The 23,152-nt window shown below is 53.1% G+C and overlaps 2 protein-coding genes across 2 annotated transcripts; one reads left to right on the forward strand and one right to left on the reverse strand.

Moving 5' to 3' along the window:
- Positions 1–2,351: 2,351 nt before the first annotated feature.
- On the forward strand, positions 2,352–3,197 carry LOC136992957 (olfactory receptor 14C36-like; the record flags this gene model as incomplete). The annotated part of the gene is made up of 1 exon (XM_067302976.1): positions 2,352–3,197. A coding segment is annotated over one exon (846 nt), but the record flags the coding sequence as incomplete, so codon positions are not given.
- Positions 3,198–12,115: 8,918 nt separating this feature from the next.
- LOC136992958 (olfactory receptor 14C36-like) lies at positions 12,116–12,676 on the reverse strand (the record flags this gene model as incomplete). Its single annotated transcript, XM_067302977.1, has 1 exon — positions 12,116–12,676. A coding segment is annotated over one exon (561 nt), but the record flags the coding sequence as incomplete, so codon positions are not given.
- Between the last annotated feature and the right edge of the window lie 10,476 nt (positions 12,677–23,152).

Consider the following 23,152-nt stretch of genomic DNA (forward strand, 5'->3'; position numbering starts at 1 on the left):
GGAGCTCCCCACGGCAATCTGGGGAGAAGCTCTGGGTGGGAGGAATGACCTCTGTCAGGGCAGGTTCATTCTCCCTTTGACAGGGTGCTGTGTGGGTCAGGGCTGCTCATAGCTCTAGCTCATGCACAGGACTTTTCTGAGAGGACTTTTCAAAAGAAAAGTGAAGGCAGGGATTTCCTGAAAGAGAAGCCAATTTCCTGACATGGTGCTTTACATTTCCTACCACCTGGCAAGAAGAAAACGGAAAGGGAGCTGTCAGGCTTGGACAACAGACTGAGACTCATGAACAGTTTCCAGGAGCAGCCACCGTGTCTGCTAGGAACTTCTGAAAGTCCCTCCAGCCACCCCTTAGTCTACAGACAGCACCAGCTTCCCCTTTGCTGGCCTCCTCAGGGTTTATGTGACCTGCTCCTTAGCACCTGCAACCATGGGGATGCCCCTGGGCAGTGCCCTGCTACTGGGAGGTTTCTGCAGGGGAGACCTGAGCTCCCTGAGGGAGGTGTCGGCACTGCAGGGCCTGACCATGACTTGTTCAACTCCATCCACCCATAATGTTTCTGTTCGCACTTCCCTCTCATTGCCTGCCCATCTCCGCTGCCTGGAGCTGACCCTGCTGGCAGCTCTTTCTCTGTCCCAGTGTCTTTTCCTGGTCGGTGCTCACAGACCCCCTCCCACCCTCTGTGTGCTCATTCCTGCCCTCCACAAACCTCCCACAGGCAGGGCCCTGTCCAGGGGCATCTCTGTGATTGCAAGGAGGAGGTCAGGCAAACCATCACGAGGCCAAGAAGGTGATGGTGGTGCTGTCTGTAGGCTGAGGAGGGGATGAAGGGACTTGCTGAGGTTTCTCTCAGACCTTCTGGGGGTGTTCAGCTGCAGTTAAGACACCGGCCCTGAGTGTCCTGCATGGTGTTCCCTTCCTGGCAGTGAGAAGCCCCAATCCCCTTCCAACCTGTGAGGCTCCTGGCAATGCATTTCATCAGGGTGGGGAATGAGCTGACTCTCCTTTTAGGAGAGTCCATCTTTAGGACCCTTGACTGCTTCTCGGGGCTGTGCTGTCAAACTGCGCTCCGGAAAAGCACAGCTTCCCTGGAGCATTTCTGCAAGATCTGAGAGTCCTTGGTCTGGTCATGTGAATGAGAAACCTTGTCACACTCTTCATCACTCTCTCTATGTCGGGGCTGAGAGCGAAGAATTTGCAAATCTTCACTGTGACACTGAACTCCTCTGCTCCCAGCTCAGTCCAGTTTCTTTCTTAGAGGAATTTGTGAATGTGGTTGTCCTTCCTCTGAGTGAGGTGCAAGTGCGGGGCAGTGAGGGGCAAGACTCATGGACAGACCATATCCCGTGAACCTATACAAAGTCACAGCGAGCCCTTTTTCCTCTTGGGATGCACAAGGGTTCATGCTGAGAGCAACTGAAATGCTAAACATTTCTATCCTGTCCAAGAATGCTCCCACAGTGAGAAGGAGGCATCTAAAATACGGATAAGTGTGTGTGTGTGTGTGTGCGTGTGTGTGTTTGTGTATCATCAGACTCCTCCACTGATCATTTTGCAGAGAAAAGTGGGTTTGCAAATGTTGAACAGCCCTTCCACATGCGCAGTGGACATAATCTGCTGCAACATGTGTGCATCAGAGCTAGTCGCTTCCCATTCTCTCTGCAGTGCCTGCAGGAAGGGTGCAGATGGTAAACTTGTGTGAGGGCAGCATCTATCTCACTGGGACAGAGACATCTAGAAAGGGTCAGGTCACCCCCTGCCTTCGCTTGACTGTTTCTCTGCCTTGCTGGAGTGGCAGCTGGTGTGGCTGATTCAGATACAGACACCTCTGTTCAAGAGGGAAGGCTGGGGGAGATGAATCCCTCACAAAGGGTCTTCTCCTTCAGACACAGCCGTATTCAGCTCTCATCATGGGAAACAGAGAAACTTCCCACTAGTACCTGGATCAAGTCCCCTGCTCCCAGTTCCCAGTGCCCATCCCCAGGTATCCCACCACGTAGCAGGGTCAGTTTGACACCTCCATTTACGCCCCCTAGCAGAGCAGGACTGACTCCTCTGGAGCCCATGGGCAGAGGCCCCTGCTCCACATGGCACCCTCAGCCAGTGTAAAAAGAGCTGCAGAAAGGGAGCTGAGCGAAGGTAAAGGGCAGAGGAAAGGTGGGGGTTTCTGTGAGAAACGGAGTGAGTTTGGCTCACAGAAGCCTGCTCTAACTTGCCACTGTCTTTTCCTCCTTGGACAGTCCACAAAGCCCCAAGGAAGCAAATGTCCAACAGCAGCTCCCTCAACGAGTTCCTCCTCCTGGCATTTGTGGACACACGGGAGCTGCAGCTCTTGCACTTCTGGCTCTTCCTGGACATCTACCTGGCTGCCCTCCTGGGCAACGGCCTCATCATCACAGCCATAGTCTGCGACCACCGCCTCCACACCCCCATGTACTTCTTCCTCCTCAACCTCTCTCTCCTCGACCTTGGCTTCATCTCTACCACTGTCCCCAAATCCATGGCCAATTCCCTGAGGGACACCAGGACCATTTCCTACTTGGGATGTGCTGCCCAGGTGTTTTTCTTCTTTTTCTTAATTTCAGCAGAGTATTATCTCCTCACTGTCATGGCCTATGACCGCTTTGTTGCCATCTGCAGACCCCTGCACTACGGGACCCTCATGAGCAGCAGAGCTTGTGTCAAAATGGCAGCAGCTGTCTGGGCCACTGCTTTCCTCCATGCTCTCCTGCACACTGGGAACACCTTTTCAATACCACTCTGCCAAGGCAACACAGTGGACCAGTTCTTCTGTGAAGTTCCCCAGATCCTCAAGCTCTCCTGCTCAGACTCCTACCTCAGGGAAGTTGGGGTTACTGCAGTTAGTCTTTGTTTAGGCTTTGGGTGTTTCATTTTCATTGTGCTGTCCTACGAGCAGATCTTCACTATTGTGCTGAGGATCCCCTCTGAGCAGGGACGACACAAAGCCTTTTCCATGTGCATCCCTCACCTGACCGTGGTCTCCTTGTTCATCAGCACTGTCATGTTTGTCTACCTGAAGCCCCCCTCTGTCTCCGCCCCAACTCTGGATCTGGTGCTCTCTGTTCTGTACTTGGTGCTGCCTCCAACTCTGAACCCCCTCATCTACAGCATGAGAAACAAGGAGTTCAAGGAGGCACTGAGGAAACTGGTTCAGTTGGCACTGTTTCAGCAGCAATAAGCTGCTCATCTCTCCTCACAAGTGATTTCCAAGCGATTTCAGGCAATGTTTGTGGTTGGGGCATTCTATCTGTGATAAGCGTGTTTGTACACAAACATTTGAATTCATCTCTCTTCTCCAGAGGCACAAACCCCACCTGTTTTACCCTGAGACTTTGTGTAAATCTGCCGAGCACTGTGTCAGAGCTGGGTTCCCTTGCAGCATCTCTGTAATAAAAGGGGATTTCATCAGTACACTGCCTGAAGACTGGGCTTTTCTTCCCAACCTGGAGCCAAGAATGTGCTCAGGGAATTGCACCCAAAAAGGCCCTGTTGCTGTGCCTGGATTTTCCATGGGCTAAGGAGGAGGTGCTCATAGGGTGAATGTGTGAGGGAATGAGGGCTGGATTCAGCCCTCACTTGTGGGTGCCCGGTGGCCTGGAGAAGGTGAGTGTTCAAGCGGTATCTGCTAGGGGCTGTTTCACATAGTAGAGGGCTGGTAACACATTCCTATCCTTCTGGAAGGGAGTATGGAGCCACCAGGTGAGCAGAGGGGATCTCCAGGGGCAGTTTGTGCCTGGAGTGGTCAGTGGGTGGAGATACCCAAAACCAAGTGGAGTCACCCAAAGTCAAGGGCCAAACCAAGCAATGCACCAAATCAGAGCTCTGCAATCTCAGGAGAGGCAGTGGGGACTACTCAGGGACAGGGAAGGCAGCCTCAAGAGCAGTTCATGTCACCAACAATGAAAAACCATGGCTGGATCTAGTGGCACATCTGACCCTTTCCTGAGCCATTGGAAATGCCTTGTGATTGCTCTGAGCATCTTCCACAGCCACAGATGCCTGGGGAGGGGGTTGTCAGGTGCAGTGATGCTGGGCCAACTAGGTCTACCCTGACCAGCATGGCCAATGTGGAGTCACCCTGGGGCCCCACAGCCTGCTGGCCCTGCAGAGCAGCACCACAAGCCCGCGGAGCACAGGGGAGGAGTGCAGGTGCGACTGGGCAGGCCAGCCTGGACACACTGACCTGGGGAAAGGCTCTCTTGGGAGCAGGGACATCTCTTGAGAACAGCAAAGGAACAATTGGGTGCTTGCAGGGAGGAAAAAATGAAAACCTGTTTCTACGTGTGTCAACTCAGGGCAGGCTGCTCTTTTGCTGGACACTTTCACTAACCAAATCTGTTCATTCTATCATATATCATCATTCCTTCCCTTTCCTCTAAGCGTTTTCCAGTTTCCAACAGATGTTGAAGAACCTTGGTGTTCTGCTTGAGAAAGCTGTCGAGTTGATGCAAGGTTACTCCAAGTGATACTGATGTATTAAATGGTGCAAAAAAAGGCATCGTTTGTTCAGTCATATGAGAAGTTAACCAGAAGTCTGAGTGGTGATTTCATCAAAAACATAGGTCCCATCACAATGGCTTTTATTGCCTTCCATGTCTGGAGTACCCATCTCACTCTGTTGTCAGAACCATGTGCAGCTTCCCTTCCAGTGCGTTATTACATAGAGCTACATTTAGACTAACTTTAGCTCTTAGGGTTAGTATAACATGATTGCCTACAATCAGTCCTTGACCTCGTGCTATTACAGATGGTGTTTCTCTTATAACTATAGTTTTGAAGATTGCTTGTGACTGATCTTCAGTACCCAAGTTGTCCCATGGGCAGCATGAAAAGGCAGAACCTGTTAGAGACATGTTTTGGGTGTTTTTTTTTTTCCAGTTATCAGTGTTCCCACAGTCAGCAGGTAACACCCCATTTCCCTGCAAGAGAAGACACCCAGGTCTTGGACATAACCCAGGCCTCACTTACAGTTAACTTACTGCCTTCATTGTCTACAGCATCCCATGCTCCTTTTCCATGGGAAAAGAGCAGAGTCACCCAGATTGATCCCTGAGCTGGATGTTTAACCACAACCTCACCTCCAGGACTTTGATGGGGTTTTATTTCTGTTTTAACAGGAATTCAGGCAGCTACTGACACAACCCCCTTATCTATGGGACTTCCCATGGGAGTTTGTCGCTTATTTAGCCACCTTACAACTTCCCACAAGTGGGATCCCCACTTCGAAGTATTCTATGAGAGAAGAGTCACTCTTGTGCAGCTCTTGTTTCTGTCGGCCACTCCATCTGTCTACTACTCCATTACTTGGAGGTTGATACCATAGGTGAAAAGTCTACTCTCCTCTGTCTGAAGCATGCCACATTTGCAGTTCTTTATGCTTAAAATGTGTTCCATTATCAGATTGGATTTCTCTGGGAAAGGGGAAAGTAGCAAACCAGTGGTTCAAACCAACAAGGCTTGCTAGTCCAGTTGCAGCGCAGGTGGGGTGCACATTCCCTCTGCCGATAATTATTTCTGCTCCTGCAAGGATTTATTTCCAGCCTTCAGGTGTTTGCATGAGTCTGGAGTGTCCTAAAAAAAAGGCCACCCTCTGGTTCCCTTTGTGCTGAGATAAATTCTGCTTGCTTTGAGGCAGCTCTGGTCCATCACAGCCTGCGTTCTTCTCTGAACATTCCTCCATGGTAGGAATTGGTTGGTTGGTCACAATACAAGATGCAAGTAGAGTTCAATTTCTCAGAAGATGTTCTAGGCTACCAGGCTAGAATGCACATAGGTGCCTTTGTCAAAATAAACACCTGTAGGTACAAAAAGAGGCTCCTAGTCTTAAATAGGGTCAAGTATGAAATTCAAAGAACACAAAGCTCAAGGGTTTGAAAAGGAAGGATTGCTTCTACCCTAAAAAAAATTCTTAATTTAATAGTCATCTCAGAGAAATTTCTGTTTGAGTTCACATGAGACTAGCTGTTTTGCTTTTTTAAAGCATGGGTAAAGTTTTTTTAAGTTTTACAACAAATTTTTAGGCAATGGATAGGCATCTTCTTCCAGTTCTAACTGTGCAGGGCCAGGTACAGCCCTTTCCACCCTGCTCTCCCCCAGCACCTCTTCCCTGAATTCAGGGTGCCCTGCACAATGTCCTTCCTTTTGGGTGAAGGGGGACTGCAGTTCTCCAAGAAAGAGGCTGCAGCCTCAGCACTTGTGGCAAGGGGTCACACAGCAAAACAGCCATGGGAGCTCCCTGCCCCATTGCTGCTCATCTTTGAGAGCTGCTGGGGGGGGCAGTTGGTGTTAGGAGTTGTGGGAGGGGGTCCCTTGCAGGAGTGGTCCCTCCCAGAGAGCTGGAGTGCCCTCCTGTGAGGCCTGGACTCCCATCACAGAGAGCATTGGGGACCGTCTGCCTGCAGTGCCACCAAGGACAGAGCCCCAGGAAAGGTGCAAGATGCACAGAAGAACACGGGAAGGCCCCAGGGGGACAGGAATCCAAAGGGGTCGGGAAATGGGATGTGTGGGAAGGCCATGACTTCCAGGTAGGAAGGGTGTTTCTCTGGTCTCCCACCAAAAGGAACCTGATGATGACTGACCCTGGCTTTCCAATGGCAAAGTGTGGTAGGGAAAGAGCAGCCTCCATGAGCAAATGCCACTGGCTGCTGTAGCTGTGTGCCAAGTGCTGTGTGCCAAGCACTGCCTTGGCCTGCCTTGCCCTGTGCTGGGGGGAAATGGCTAGAGGGGGCAGGCAATCCCAGAGGAGGTTTGCCTGCTCAGCTGAGGACCAACAGTGCCTTCTTCCTGCTGCCAGACTGGTGAGGGGGGCTCCGAGACACCTGTGTCGCTGGATCTTGCACCAGCTGGCAAGGCCGCTGAGAAGGGAGGAGTAGTTCTGTCAGATGCCCACCAGGGCTTTCTTCGTTGAGGTGGGCCTCATGGCAAGTGGTGACTCTCTGGAGGTACCTCTAAATGCTCTGCTGGCTCGTGCACATGGCTGTGGGGTGATGTTGGTCAATGGAGCTGGGGCGATGGAGCTGGGGCACTCCTCTTAGTCGCCCTGACTTTGGCTCATTTCTGCTGGGCTGCCACTTGCAAACACTTGGATTTTGTGCCTCCTTTGTGGCAGCTCTGTGTTCAAGTGCTCCTTCAAGGGATGGGAACCAGAGGCTGCAGAGGGTTCAGGGGACGGGAGGAGGAGGCAAGCGGTGTGTGCAGTGTGCTGTGAGGCCCAGGGCTGGGAGCAGGGCCTGGGGGTGTCTCCACAATCCCTGCTGCCTGTGCGCTGAGCTTTGTCAGGGCCTGGTTCCCTTGCCCTGAAAGGTGGGTGTGATCCAGGGCTGCACGATGCAGGCAGTCCTGCCAGCTCTGCCAGTCTTTCATTGCTGTGTACATTTCAGCTGCTGGATTGCCCTGACCTTGCCGATGTGGATGATGCCGTCCTGCCGCTCCTCCAGAGCTATGTCCAAAGTCAGAGCCTGAAGATGTGTGGGCTGGCATTCAGAGCCTGTGCAGAGCCTGATGGGAAGTCAGCACCCAGAGCACTTTTGGCAGGGGGGTCTGGCCTTGCTTCACTGAAAGGAAGTTGTGTGTTTCACACAGGCAAGGAGAATGCAGAGCCTGCTCCCAGACATCATGGAGTGGCTGCAGGATGCTGGCAGGGACATGCGTGTGGGAAGGCTGATGTTGCTGAGAAACATCCTCAGCCCCCTGCACCAGAAGGGCTCCAGCCCCATTGCTCTGCAGCTGGCTGAGAAGCTTCTGCCAGCTTTGTTGATGGACGGCTGGTGGGAGAGCCAGGGACTCTCCTGGCGTGTCCATGGGTCTATATGCATGGCTATGGGTGCTGTGTGTCCCTCTGACATTCCCTGTGACATTCCCTGTGCTGGCCTTGGTGTCCTGCGCTGTGGGACTAGATCAAACCAGCCCCCTCCCTGCCCTCGGCTGCTCTGTCTCATGCTTGACTCCATGTGGTGCTTGCCTGGCCTGGGGCAGAGATGAACAAAGAGGCAGGAGCAGGCTAGAGAGTGAGGGAGAGGCCATGTCCTGGGGCTGTCCCCTTCTGTCATCCTCTCCTGCAAGAGGGCCCTGATGGAGTCTTAGGGAAATCCAGAAAGTTCCCTCCAGAGGGAGAGGGAGACAGAGGCCAGGGAAGCTTGCCCTGCTGCTGCCGACAACCTTCATTCTCCAGGCTGCCTCCGCAGCAGCTTGTCCCCAGCTCTGACCTCCGGCTGGGGTGGGGGACAGGTGTGCCTGGAGAGGGTGAGGCCTCACAATGGCAAACCCTCTTCTCATGCCCGGTTCCTGGAGTCATTGCTGAGGCCTCCCCTCCTCTCCTCCCTGCCCACAGGAAGACAGCCCCGTGCGAGAGCTCTCCATCCTCCTCTGCAAAGACCTGATGGAGACTGTGGTGGGGAAGAACAAACAGGGCATGAAGCAGCACGTGCAGAGGAGCCTGGTCCCACTCTTCCTCCACATGAGTGACCAGATTCAAGGAGTGGCCCAGGTATGGACCAGGGATTTTGGGAAGCAATGGTGACATCCCTTGGGTGGGCTGGAGCATCAGGGCAAGGGCTGTTGACAAGTCCTTTGAATGCATGTCACTGTGAGGTCCAACTTCCTGTGTCCCCAAGGACAAGGCAGAGCTGCCTCTGCCTTCAGCGAGGGACAGACCCAAGCTGCATCTCCCCATTCTGGGCTGGGAAAGGCTCAGGGCCTTGCCAAGATGAGGGGGATGCAGGGTGTCCTGCCCCGGCTGTGGTGGCATCTCCTGGTCTCTGCTGCTCTGCAGGCCTCTCAGGAAACCCACACTCTCTCCTCTGCTCCCTCTGAACCTCGGTACCACACAGCTTCTAGCTGGCAGTCATGAACAGGAAGGAAGAGGAGGCTTGTCCTGCGAGGAGGGACAGGCCTGGCCTTCTGGGGAGACTCGGTTACAACCCCCTGGCCTTGTGCTGTCTCCAGCTGCTGAGGGAGAGGAGCAGAGCAGAGCAGTACCTGCACCAGAGCCTGCCGTACTTGGAGAACCTTGGGGCATCCTTGCTGGAGGCAGCCATGAGGTTCATTGGTGAGCCACAACCCCAGACCCATTCCTGCCCACAAAGATGGGCTGAGAGGTGGTTCTTCAGTCCCTGACACCATCTCTGGATCCTGCACACTGGGGACCATGCTTGGCCTCATAGGCAAGCTCAGGAAGTGTGGGATCGATGAGCAGTGAGGTGGACTGAGAACTGGCTGAATGGCAGAGCTCAGAGCATTGTGATCAGTGGTGCAGAGTCTAGTTGGAGGCCTGTAGCTAGCAGTGTCCCCCAGGGGTCAGGACTTGGTCCAGTCTTGTTCAACTTAGTCATCAATGACCTGGATGAAGGGACAGAGTGCACCCTCAGCAAGTTGGCTGACGATACAGAACTGGGAGGAGTGGCGGATACACCAGAGGGCTGTGCTGCCATTCAGAGAGACCTGGACAGGCTGGAGAGGTGGGCGGAGAGGAACCTCATGAAGTTCAACAAAGGCAAGTGCAGGGTCCTGCACCTGGGGAGGAATAACCCCATGCACCAGGACAGGTTGGGGGTTGACCTGCTGGAAAGCAGCTCTGCTGAGAAGGACCTGGGAGTGCTGGTGGACACCAAGTTAAGCATGAGGCAGCAATGTGCCCTTGTGGCCAAGAAGGCCACTGGTATCCTGGGGTGCATCAGGAAGAGTGTTGCCAGCAGGTCGAGGGAGGTGATCCTCCCCCTCTACTCAGCCCTGCTGAGGCCGCATCTGGAGTACTGCATCCAGTTCTGGGCTCCCCAGTACAAGAGGGATGTGGCACTACTGGAGCAAGTGCAGCGAAGGGCTACAAAGATGATTAGGGGACTGGAACATCTCTCCTATGAGGAAAGGCTGAGAGAGCTGGGCCTGTTCAGCCTGGAGAAGAGAAGGCTGAGAGGGAATCTTATCAATTTATGCAAATAACTGAAGGGAGGGTGTCAAGAGGATGGGACCAGACTCTTTTCAGTGGTGCCCAGCGAGAGGACGTGAGGCAACGGGCACAAACTGAAACACAGGCAGTTCCATCTGAACATGAGGAAAAGCTTCTTTCCTGTGAGGGTGACAGAGACTGGAAGAGGTTGCCCAGAGAGGCTGTGGAGTCTCCTTCTCTGGAGATATTCCAAACCTGCCTGGATGCAATCCTGTGCAACGTGCTCTAGGTGACCCTGCTTGAGCAGGGGGGTTGGACTAGATGATCTCCAGAGGTGCCTTTCAACCTCAACCATTCTGTGCTTCTGTTAAGGACCAGCAGGGTCCCAAATATTGCACGACTCCTGAGGTGGAGCAGGAACTGATGGCAGTTCATTGATTGCTGTGAGCAAAGGAGTTGGCCAGCAAGACACTGCAGACAAGAAGGTGTACCGCTATCAGATGAGTTTTCCAAAGGAGGAAAAGGAAGTACAGGGGGCCTTGCATTTGCCCGTATATGCACAGAAATGCCAGGACTAAGGAAGGCGCAGAACAGACTCATGGACATCCATCCCAGGTACTAGTCTTTCCTTCTGCACATCAGGAAATTATTCCCAAAAAAGAAGCAAAGGAAACCCCCCTCACCTCTAGTTCTTCCTCCAGACCAAGGGTTCCCCCCCAGCATTCCTTTGAACAGGCCAAAGTCTGCTCCTCTCAAGTCCAGGCTCTGTACTCTGCTACTGTCCTTCCTCACTCCCCTCAGGAATTGGGACTCCACTTTCTCATGGTCACTGTAGGCAAGGCTGACACTATCCCATCCCTGATCACTTCCTCCTTATTTGCAATTTCCAGATCCAGGAAAGCATCACCCTTGTCTTGGTTGTGCATCTCCATCTGCTCACGCCTGTGCTCCAGGTTGTATTCACTTGTGTATATTTGGGCTGCAGAGCCTCAGCTGTGGCACAGAGTGGAGACTGGTCATGGTGAAACAAGTTGCCAAGGTGTCGCAAAAGGAGTGATGCACTTCACTCATAAGAGGGAAGCAGCACTACGTTTATTGCAGTAAGGCAGCGACTTAACAAAGTTCAATTGTAAATAAGAACAATTTAACGAGGTTCGATTGGCAAGGTTCACTCAGTTATTTACTGCATGAAGGACAGGGTCACATGCATGCACAATGGAGACCCTCCTGTTGAGTCACGAGGTTCAGACTGGACCCCCTTGCTTTCTAAACTCCTTCAGAGAGGAGCCTAGGTACTACTGGATTCAGTCCTAGTCCCAGACCTGGTCAACGGTTTATATCTAAAGGAGTGTGTGCAAAGAGAACCTTCCTGTTGAGTCACGAGGTTCAGACTGGACTTCCTTGCTTTCTAAACTCCTTCGGAGAGGAGCCTAGGTGCGGCTGGATCCAGTCCTCGTCTCAGACTTGGTCAACAGTTTATGTCTAAGGAATTATGTGTGCAGTTAGTCAGAGATATAACTCAGCAAAGTTTCACGAAGTTCGCAAAAGTTCAGCATGCTATTAATCACTTACCGAGGATCTGTCACGGGTAAGGAATCTCTCTCAGCCTTGAGGAGTAACCTTGAGAGGCGGCCCTGCTCAAGGGGAGGTTCTGCAGTGCAGCCAGCTGCCATGCAGGAGAGCTCCATGGGCTCTGGGCTGCCTCTTATTGATGCGGGGGGGGGGGGAGATGATTGACTCATAGTCATATCTGCATACTAGACAGGCCTTAGCTGACATGTGCTCAGCTAGCCCCTACATACGTGCTGTTTACAGGAAGGTCAGGTTGAGGGGGAGAGAGCACATCGGGGGGGGGGGGGAAGGAGCACACAAGAGCCAAGGACACCATCTGTGCAATGGCTCCCCTCCAGAGCAGAGCCATGCTGGCACAGATAGCAGGTGGCAATGTAATGGTGAAAGGAGGTTCCCACTGAGAGAGCAAAGCCTGCAGTGCCCAAGGCCAAGCAGAAACAGAGCTGGGATATGAGGGCTGGGCTTGCTTGTCAGCAGAATTAAAAAAAGCCTCTGGGTCAGATAAACGGGTTTTGTGCCTCTGGAGAAGAGAGATGAATTCAGACATTCGTGTACAAACACGCTTATCACAGATAGAATGCCCAAAGCATAAATGTTGCCTGAGATCGGCTGGAAATCACTTGTGAGGAGAGATGGGCAGCTTATTGCTGCTGAAACAGCACCAACCGAACCAGTTTCTTCAGTGCCTCCTTGAGTTCCTTGTTCCTCATGCTGTAGATGAGAGGGTTTGCTGCTGGAGGCACCAGTGAGTACAGAACAGCAACCATCAGATCCAGAGCTGGGGAGGAGATGGAGGGGGGCTTCAGGTAGGCAAACATGACAGTACTGATGAACAGGGAGACCACGGCCAGGTGAGGGAGGCACATGGAAAAGGCTTTGTGTCGTCCCTGCTCAGAGGGGATCCTCAGCACAGCAGTGAAGATCTGCACGTAGGACAGCACAATGAAAATAAAACACCCCAAAGATAAAGAGGCAGTAACCACTATAAGCCCAACTTCCCTGAGGTAGGCGTCTGAGCAGGAGAGCTTGAGGATCTGGGGGATTTCACAGAAAAATTGGTCCAGGACATTGCCTTGGCAGAGTGGTATTGAAAATGTGTTAGCAGTGTGCAGGAGACCATGGAGAAAACCACTGCCCCAGGCAGCTGCTGCCATTCTGACACAGGCTCTGCTGTCCATGAGTTTGCCGTAGTGCAGGGGTCTGCAGATGGCAACATAGCGGTCATAGGCCATGATAGTGAGGAGAAAATACTCTGCTGCAAATAAAAAAAGGAAGAAAAAGACCTGGGCAGCACATCCTGAGTAGGAAATGGCTTTGGTGTCCCACAGGGAATTGGCCATAGATTTGGGGACAGAGGTGGAGATGGAGCCAAGGTCCAGAACAGAGAGGCTGAGGAGGAAGAAGTACATGGGGGTGTGGAGGCGGTGGTCGCAGGCTATGGCTGTGATGATGAGGCTGTTGCCCAGGAGGGCAGCCAGGTAGATGCCCAGGAAGAGTGAGAAGTGCAACAGCTGCAGCTCCCGTGTGTCTGCAAACGCCAAGAGGAGGAACTCGTTGAGGGAGCTGCTGTTGGACATTTTGCTATCTCCAGGCAGGGGGGACTGTGCAAAGAAGAAAAGACACTGAGAAGTTAGGAGAGACTTTTCAAGCAAAGAACCGCCCAAGTGTTGCAGTTCTCTCTTTGAACTGGAGGATGATCACACTCATATGTTGCCCTAGAAAGAAAGCAGCCCCTGCTGAGAGCAGACGAGTCCAGTTTCAGAGTGCACATCTCCAAACTTCTCACCCTTTCTCCGGGCACCTGAGGGAGCTCTGCACACTCCCCTTCTAGCCAAGCACACACAGGGCTCTTTCCAGATGCCCACATACAGCCTCCCACCACCATCTCCATGCTCTCAGCATCTCTGCACCTTCTTCATGGGTCTCTCAGATATCACAGAAATGCTATGAGACAGCAGTGCCTTTCTAGAGGGCAGGTGGCAGCCTGGCAGGACACCACAGGGAAACGGTCAAAGGACCGTTAGGACTGGAGATGGGCTCTCCTTAAGGGAGAGTCAGCTCATTTCCCAGCCCCACTGACTGCATTTCCTGGAGCTCCAGGAAGTCAGAAGGGGGCTGGGGCAACCTCATTCCAGTGGAGACCCCTCTGCTGCACAACTTGTAGCATCAATGTCTGAACTGCAGCTGAAACTTCCCACCCCAGAGAGCCCAAGAGCAAGAGCAGGAGCAGCATGGAGAGGAGGGGAAACAAGGAGCAGCACCATGATCCTTCTGCCAAGGGACGCAAGAAGAGAGAGACAGACAGGAACTCAGGAAAGCCTTCACCTTACCAGCTAGGCATGCCGCCTCGCAGGCAGGGACATTGCAAGGCAGTCACTCTCAGTCCCTTTGTCAGGCACCTCTCCTCTGCCGGAGGGCTGACTGCAGAGAATGCAGCTCATGCCCTGGACCCCATGGCTGTCAGGGCAGAGGCTCTGCTGGCAGGGAGAGGAGACACAGGGAGCTTGCTCAGAGGAAGGTGTCTGCATCGGAGGGACTGACCACGGACCATGACTTGCCCAAATCCATCCTCCCATGACGATTCTCTTTGCACTTCCCTCTCACTCCCTGCCCATCTCTACTGCCTGGATCTGTTCCTGCTGCCTGCAGCTTTCTCTCTCCCAACATCTTTTCCCTGTCCGTACTCACAGACCCTGTCCCCCCCTCTCTGTGCACAGTTCTGCCTTACAGAAACCTCCGGGATCACGGCTCTGTCCAGGGCATCTCTGTGCTCACCGGTCCTAAGGAGCATGTCACATAAACCCTGATAAGTCCATAAAGGTGCTGCTGGTGCTGCTGTAGGTGGAGGTGGGGTTGGAAGGGTTTGCTGAGCTTTCTCACAGACCTACTGATCTCTGAGAGGGAAGGTCAGTGAGTCCCAGGTCCTTGCCAAACCACAAAACTCTTTCCTTTTTTCTCCCTGCCAACATTAGGAAACTGAAAGCCCTGGAAGGAAAGCTCCTTCCCTTTCAAGTGGCCTTTTTTGCACCTTCCTCTGCGGTGCAGGGACACTGCTCTGAATCACAGCCCTGCGCAGACCTGTGTGCATATCCCAACTCCACAGCCCTGCAGCCGTCCTTGGGAGAAAGTAGCAGCATGCCCTGTCCCTGTGACGGTGTGGCAGGGAATGCCTGCTCTGAAGCATCTCCCCCTCCTCTGCAAAGGAGAGCGATCCTTAAAAAACCTATCAGTCATGGGATGAAATAGGTTTGGAAGACCCTTCCAGGAACCTCAGTAGCATTGCCCTGCAGTCAGAGACTTACTTTCCTCCCACAAGGAGCTCTCCTCTGTCCTCCCACTCCACACTGCCTTGTACTTCTCTCTGTCTTCTCTCATCTTCTGGCACCAGCAGCAGGCAGTGTCCAGAGCCCTGCTGCTCTTTGCAGAGGAGCTGCTGCTGCACACAGCTGTGTCTGGGCAGTGCTGCCCCGTTGCCATGACCTCCCTCCATCCCCGAAGCCTGGCCCCACTCAGGTACAGAGGCCCAGCTGAGCTCATGAATTTCTCTGTCCCTTGTGCTCCCTCCTCCTGGGAAATGTTCACTGCAACAAACTAAAATAATCACTGATGGTCCCTCTCGAAACAATGCAGAGGGACCAGTTACAGCATTGTCCCTTCTTTCATCAGAGGATGGTTATCTGTGAGAGGTAGAAGCATTCCACCCTTGAAATCCATATTCCCATGTCTCCACTAGGCAGGCCACCTAGAAGAAGACAAGAAGGAAGGTCATTCACCCATGGTTCAGGTTTTCATTCAGATGAGTCAGTCTGGGCATCACATGCCCACTTAGAAGCCCCTGGGCTGGAGTGGGATTCAGATCCCTCCTGTGAACTCCACAAAAACCACACAGGCGGTGGGATTCCCCTTGCCAAAACTGAAGTGGGCACAACATGGATGTCTGCATGAATCCCTGCCGATGGAGGGTGGGAGTCAGTTGCTCACACACAAACACCTGGTGACATTGGAAGAGACAGAGATGAACCAAGGCATGTGCCAGAGTCCTCTTGCTCTGATGGAGCAGCTATGACACCCCCATCCTTCTAGAGCATGAGGTGGGGGCCAGGTGGAGAATTCCCTTGGCCATCTGAAATGACACTAGATGCCTCCTACTACTAGGGCTCCACTCACTATAAAGCTGAGACATAGGAAGATCCCAATGTTACAAACAGCTAATGCAATTCAGTGCAGACACTTCATTTAAGGACGTAGAAATAGGCTGGCAGGGCCATGTCGGATGCCTGCAGTGTCCAGCACGTCCGCATGTCTCTAGTAGTTCCAGCACGGGACCTACAGGAAGCCATGCCTTTTTGGAGTGGTTGCTGGGCAAGTGCCCCAGGGCATCTTGGGTTTCCTACCTGTGCCCAAACAAATGAATCCCACCACTGCCTTTAGGCACAGTCTGCACTGTCTACATCCAAGCATGCTGCACAGATGGGAGGCACATCACACCAAGGGCTCCACTCCAGTCTCTGCACTCTCAAATCCTTCCAGCTTTCCTCCTCCTGAATCCCTTCTCACCCCCCAGGATGATATGAACAGGGACTAGGCTAATGATGTCCTCAAGGTGGTTGGATCACAGAACTAGGGACTTCTTCAGTGGCACCTCGTCCTTCCTGGAGATTGGTTCAAGTCTGTCACAGGCCCCAAGGTGCTGTAGAGTCAGCTCAAGCAGCAAACCCCTCTCCTGGCATTCCTGCGTGGCCCAGCTCTGTTTCTCCCTGCCCTTGGGCATTGCAGGCTTTGCTCTCTTAGTGGGAACCTTCTATCTATGCCAGTATGTCACCACTTGCAATCAAAGCCATTGCATGGATATGGTCCTTGGTAACATGTTTCCCTGTGACAGATCTTCAGTCAGCGCCACAGCTGAAATGCAGAAGCCAAAATATGTGCAAAAATATGCAGCCTGGGGTGCAGCCAGGAGCAAATGGATGTGCACAAGCTGTCAGAGGAGTGCCACATGGTTGGAATAACTGAGATGTGGTGGGATCACTCACATGACTGCAGTCCTTCAAAGGCAGGGTACAAGTTCTACAAGAGAGAGACCACCAGGGAAGATGAGGAGGGGAATAACCTGTGTGTGAAGGTGTATCTTGGATGCATGGAGCTCTTCCATTGGATGGACAAAGGGAGGCCCTCTGAAGGGCAGAGGAGCTCAGGAAAGACAGCAGGTCATTAAGGACAGCAAGGAAATTAAGGATGGTGTTAAGGAAGCCAAAGTTCCTCTGCGATAGAGACACTTGTGGGGATGTGAAGGACAGGAAGAAGAGCTTCTGCTGCTTCAGTAACAGTAAAAGAATAAACAAGGAAATGTGGGCTCACAGCTGAACGGGGCAGAGGGTCTAGTAAAAGCAGATGTAGATAGGTCTGGGGAAGTCAAGTCCTTCCTGGCTTCAGTCTTCACCAACACAGTGTCCCGGGCTATTGTGCCTAGAGTCAGGACTCCTGAGGAGAAAAACAACCTGCAGTGCCCATGTCTTGAGTGAAGAATGACTTGCAAGAACTCAACCCCTACAAGTCTATGGGATTGGATGGCTGGCATTCATGGACATTGAGAGAGCTGGCTGCTATGACAGCAAGGCTGCTCTCTATCATCTTTGAAAGGTTGTGGAGATCGGGGATGGGGGGGGGGGAGCGTGTCTCAAAGACCAGAAGAAGGAATATGTTGTGCTCATCTTTTAAAAGGCCACAAGGACAAGCCAGGGAGCTGCAGGCCATTCAGCCTCATTTTGGTAAAGAGAGTGTCATGGAACCAGTCCTCTCCGATCACATTTCTGGGCACATGAGGGAGAAGAAGGTGTCTGGGAACAGTCAGCATGGAGTTACTGAAGGCAAATCATTCCTGACCCACCTGATTGCCTTCTGTGATAAAAGATGAGTACTTGTGGAGGAGAGGAGAGTAGCAGATGTCCAGTAGACATCCAGAAGGGCAAAAAACTGCTTGGATGATTGAGCTCAGAGGGTTTTCACAAACGGGTCATGCTTTACCAGGAAGCCAGGTAAAGGTGGGGTATGCAGGAGTCTATACTCCACATCCTGTCCTGTTTGAAAGGTTCATTGGTGACCTGCAGAATGGAAATCCCATCATGGTTGTAGATGACACCTGATTGGGTGGAACAGTCATAAGCTCAAGGGCTGCCATTCAGAGGGACCTCAGCAGGCAGTAAGAATGGGCTGTCAGAAACTTTGTGAAGGTCAACAAGGACAAATGCCAGGTCCTGCACCTGGGATACAGCAACACCCTGCAGTGATATGGGCTGGGGACTGCCCAGCTGGGCAGCAGCTCTGTGGAGAAGGATGTGGGATTCTTTGTGGGCAGGGAGCTGAACGTCAGCCAGCAGCATGCCCTGGCATCAAAGGAGGCTGCAGTGTCCTGGGCTGCATAGCCAGGAGATCAAAGGAGGTGATTATCCCCCTCTACTCAGCATTGTTAGAGCCCATCTAGGTACTGCATCCAGTTGGACCCCCTGTAGAAGAACGCTGTTTTTCCCTTCGCGTCAGTTCAGTGGCAGGCCCCAAGGTGGTTGGGAGCTGGAGCACTTGCCGTGTGAGGAGAGGCTGAGGGAACAGGCCTTACTCAGCACAGAGAAGGGAAAGGCTTTGCGGGGGACTCACAGCAGCTTCCCAATTCAAGGTTACCACCAATAAAGGACCTGTTTTTTGCAGTGACTCATGGCAGGAGAAGGAGAGGCAATGGCTATAAGGTGACACAAGTGCAGTTAAAATTAGCTATAAGGAAGAAAAATCAAAGAAGGTAACAAAGCATTTGAAGTTGGGTGCAGAAAGGCTATGGACTCTCTCTTCTTGGAAGCGTGCCCATGGCTTCATTGTAGACTGTGAGGTTGCTTTTCTTTGAGTATTGAGAGGCCAGTGGGAGGTACACGGCTGCTGTTTTTGTTTGCGAGGTCACTATTGTCTTACTATCTGATAGGCCAGCAGATGGCACATGGCTTTGATGAAGCATGTGAAGACACCACTTCCTCAGAAACAGGCGAGCAGCAAGCAAATTCCTTTGATGCACAATGTTAGGCGAGTTGTGCATCTGTAAATGACAGGCAACAAGGAGACACATTATTGCTCTTTGTGCTTGTGAGGTCATGTCTGCCTTAGGGCCTGATAGGCCAGTGCTGCCCTTGTGGCTGCTGTTTGTGGTTCTGAGGTCACTTGTGCCTCAGTGCCTGCAAGGCCACTGCTGGACATGTGGCTGCTGTTTGTGGCTGTGAGGTCACTTGTGGCTCAGTGCCTGCCGGGCCAGTGCTGGTCATGTGGCTGCTGTTTGTGGTTGTGAAGTCAGTTGTTCCTCAGAACGTCAGCCTGCCGGGGGAGACGTGCCTATCTGGTTCCAGAACAGACCGCTGGAATAACGTCCAGAGCAGAGTGAAATCCCAGTTGAGTCCTAATCGTTGAGGCAGTGGGAGAGTGAGAGCTGTTAATCGAAGCAGGGGAGCTCAGTTTCTTAGGATGAAGAAAGATGTTGTTAAGTTCGCCCAAAATACGCAGGATGAAGCGCGATGCTCCATATTGCAGTAATTCGTTGGATGCCTATCAGGCAATGAGGCCCAAGTGAACTCACAACCACAAACAGCAGCCATGGGCCTAGCACTGGCCTAGCAGGCACTGAGCCACCACTGACCCCACAACCACAAACAGCACCCACGCACCTAGCACTGGCCTAGCAGGCACTGAGCCACCACTGACCTCACAACCACAAACAGCACCCACGCACCTAGCACTGGCCTAGCAGGCACTGAGCCACCACTGACCTCACAACCACAAACAGCAGCCACGCACCTAGCACTGGCCTAGCAGGCACTGAGCCACCACTGACCTCACAACCACAAACAGCAGCCACGCACCTAGCACTGGCCTAGCAGGCACTGAGCCACCACTGACCTCACAACCACAAACAGCACCCACGCACCGAGCACTGGCCTAGCAGGCACTGAGCCACCACTGACCTCACAACCACAAACAGCAGCCACGCACCTAGCACTGGCCTAGCAGGCACTGAGCCACCACTGACCTCACAACCACCAACACCAGCCATGGGCCTAGCCCTAATGTATCAGGCACTAAGGCAGCTGTGACCTCACAAGCACAAAGAATAATAATGTGTCTCCTTCTTGCCTCTCATTTACAGGTGCAGAAGTGGCCTAACAACATGCATTAAAGGAATTTGCTTGCTGCTTGCCTATCTGGTTCCGAGGAAGTAGTGTCTTCACGTGCTTCATCACAGCCATGTGCCACCTGCTGGCCTATCAGACAGGAAGGCAAGAGTGACCTCACAAAGAAAAACAGCAGCCATGGGCCTACCACTGGCCTCTCAATACTCAAAGAAAAGCGACCTCACAGTCTGCATTGAAGCCATGCGCCTGCTGCTGGCCTATCACGGACTGAGGCACACGATCCCCAGAAGCACAAACAGCACTAACCTCCCCACCACTGCTCTACCAGGTGCTCATGCAGAAGGGAGCTCAGAACCACAAAGAGCAGCAATGGGCCTGCTCCCCCTTTATGAGGCATTGAGACACAAGGGACATCACCATCATCACCAAAGGTATATGCAACTCACCTCACGAGCACAAATGGCATTGACGTGCCTGCTGCTGCCCTGTCTAGTACCAAGTCACATGGGATCTGAGAAGTGCAAACCTTCACAGAGGAGAAGCTCACCTGGGCCACTCGCACGTCCCTTGATTACGCTGTTATCACTCCATACACAACAGTCTTCTGCAAACGGCTGTCATCTCCTGGCAAGACTCTCTCCAACTCATGGCACAGCTCCACTCTGTCACCCTGCACACAAATCACAAAAGGGAACAATTGGTCTTGCTTTTCCTTTAGTGCCATCAAGTCCGAGCTGGGAGCCTTTGCACTGCAGCACCTACACAATGGCAGCAGGACGCCACTTCCATTTCTGGTGCACTTCTAGGGACAGAGATCAGCTGAGGGAGCAGCTGCACTGCAAAGGGTTGCTGACATTGTCAGATCAACTCAGCACTGCACCAGGCATCAACCTGACGCCAGACCTCTGCTCTGCCACCTAGTCTACAAACACACTGTCTCTGCCCCACACAGCTGCCTCTTCTGCTCGATACAACCAGGTGCCACCAAGAAGAGATGGATGCAGGACACTGCTGCAGAGGAAAGCTCTCATTTAGAAAAGCAAATGAGAGGAAAGCAGGGAAAAAGCAGGCTTGGTTCGCGTATAAGAGCAAGCAGAAACACTTCCTGGCCTTTAGACAGCACCCTGCCTGCACATCCTGGCAAGAGCTGAGGAAACTCAAGGCCTGAACCTCAGCGCACACAAGGCAGCAGGCTGCCAGCATCCCTGGCTCACGCCACCAGGGCAGCCTGGGCCCTGCAAGCCAAGGCACCTCCTCACCTCGCAGCGCTCCCCAGCTCCACATCCTGGCAGGGCTCCCCACGCACAGCACTGCTCTCTCCAGACACCTCCTCCCATGTGCAGCACCAAGAAACTGCGGCCACTCCCCATCCCCACCACATGCCACCCCCCACCACTGTGACACGCTGCACCCACTGCCCCACACCTCATAGAGGGTTGCCAGCCAACACATGGCTGTGCAGCAGGGACACACAGGGTGCATGACCACACATGGCAGCAGCCAGGGCACCCCAGAGGGCCCAAAATCACACACAGACCAACTCTCCAGCCCATCCATTCCCTTCTAGTCCTCCAAGGCCTTGCAACAGGCACTTCCTCTCAACAGCCATGCACAGCCCTGCGACCAGTCACTTCCCACCTCCAGGAAGCAGACCCACAGTGCTCTTCCAGTGGCTCAGCAGGCGAGCTCTTGCCTCTCGCTTTGGCTTCACAGGCACTCACATGCTTCTGAAAATGACAGCACACGCCACTTTCCGTTCCAGGACTTAGGTAAAGAGATCAGCCCAGGGAGCAGCTTCACTGGAAAGGGTTACTGACCTTGTCAGATCTACTTAGCACTGCACCAGGCATCGACCTCACACCAGACGTCTGCTGTGCCACCTAGTCTACAAACACATTGTCTCTACCCCACAGAGCTGCCTCTTCTGCTAGATACAACAAGATGCCAGCAAGAAGACATGGATGCAGGACACTCGCCTCTTGCACACTCCCCAGGCACGGCTCTCCTCACAGGCACACAGCGAAGCTCTTGAGGTGACACTACAAGGTGGCCAAGGCACTCTGGGCTCACAAGGCCTGTGCAAATGAGCAGCACAAGATCAGGGACAGAGCTGGCTCCTTGGGAGATGCTGCTCTTTTCAGAGGGAAGGATGCTGCTTGCTTTGGGCACAGCAGGCTGCTGCTTTCCACCTCCATCCCCTCAGGAACCTCCACCTAGGGATGGCAGGGATGGGGATTTTCTTTAGTAATAAAAAAGATACAGATACAGTGTAGAAACAGTAGAGAGTCCAGAAGGCCTCCTGAGCCCAAAGGAACCTCGGGTCCTTTCCTTTACTTACTTGGACAAGGAGCCCCACGGAAAGGGAAAAGGGGGCAGAGGCTTTGACATGAGGCCCAAGCAATGAGACAGCCCCACACTGGACAGCTGCTGAAATGCCAGCTGTCCTGGCTGCGCAGCCTCTGCAGCAGCAGTCCGGGCTCCACAGCTGCCTTCACAGAGCACTGAGGGCTGGGTGCCACGGGCAACCTGGCCCTGGGCACGTCTTCACCCCTCGCAGAGCCAGGGGCCCAAGAGCTGTCAGACTTCCTCAGGTCAAGCTACGGAGGCTTTGCGGCCCTCACACAAAGGCACTCAAGACATGCGGGCATTTATTATAAGGGTGTAGCACTCGTCCTATATGGCACCACAACCTCCTAGGAAAAGGAGGGGGCACAGTAGCATTTGCTGAGCAGGCTGGCAGTAACAGCAGTTGTGGGAGGAGGAATTTGCAGCACAGCAGAGGTACCAGGAGGTGAACCCCCACCCCAAGTCTCCCACGGAAGCCAGGCGCATTTATGGAAGCCTTCGCATCCATACGAAGCCTCTTCTCATTCACTTGCAGCTGCTTTCACAGAGGGCTCACAATGTTGGCAAAGATGTTGACAGGCATAGGGACACACCCTGGCATCCTGCCTCCACCCTCAGGGGCTCCAGGACTGCACTGGGAACCTCCAGGAGTGGAGCAACCTAGAAAGAAAGAAAGAATCGGAGTGTTACTCTCAGTTCTGCTGGCCTTACAGAGTCTCAACAGTCAGGGGCAAATGTCTCCCCTCTGTGCTGAGCTGTATTGGTGAGAGCCTGATCAAAACTTCCCTGGAAAAGGCCCCAAGACACCTCATCTACTGGCACCTGCCTTGAGCAGGGCGTTGGATCCTTACCTCCACATGTCTCCCCCATTGCAGCCTCAAGGAATCTCCTATACTGAGACTCTTTCCAAAGACACCAGCAGCTTTGGAGATGCCGCCGCCACCGCTCACCAAGGACAGGTGTCTCAGAGCCACCCATCGCCCTCAGAGGCCTGACTTCTCATGAGGTGGCATCTCCCCTGTCTGCAAGGGTCTGCGTAGGCACAAAGTGGAGAAATGGCTCTGACTCCTTTCATTAACTACCCATCTCTCTGAGGGATCGGAATGGATTAGGGTCTGGGTTGGGAAGATGCAATGAGGGTCCAGCTGCAACAGAACACCTTTAAGGAGG

Source organism: Apteryx mantelli, chromosome 11 (assembly GCF_036417845.1).
Source record: "Apteryx mantelli isolate bAptMan1 chromosome 11, bAptMan1.hap1, whole genome shotgun sequence".
NCBI classification, from domain to species: Eukaryota; Metazoa; Chordata; class Aves; order Apterygiformes; family Apterygidae; genus Apteryx; species Apteryx mantelli.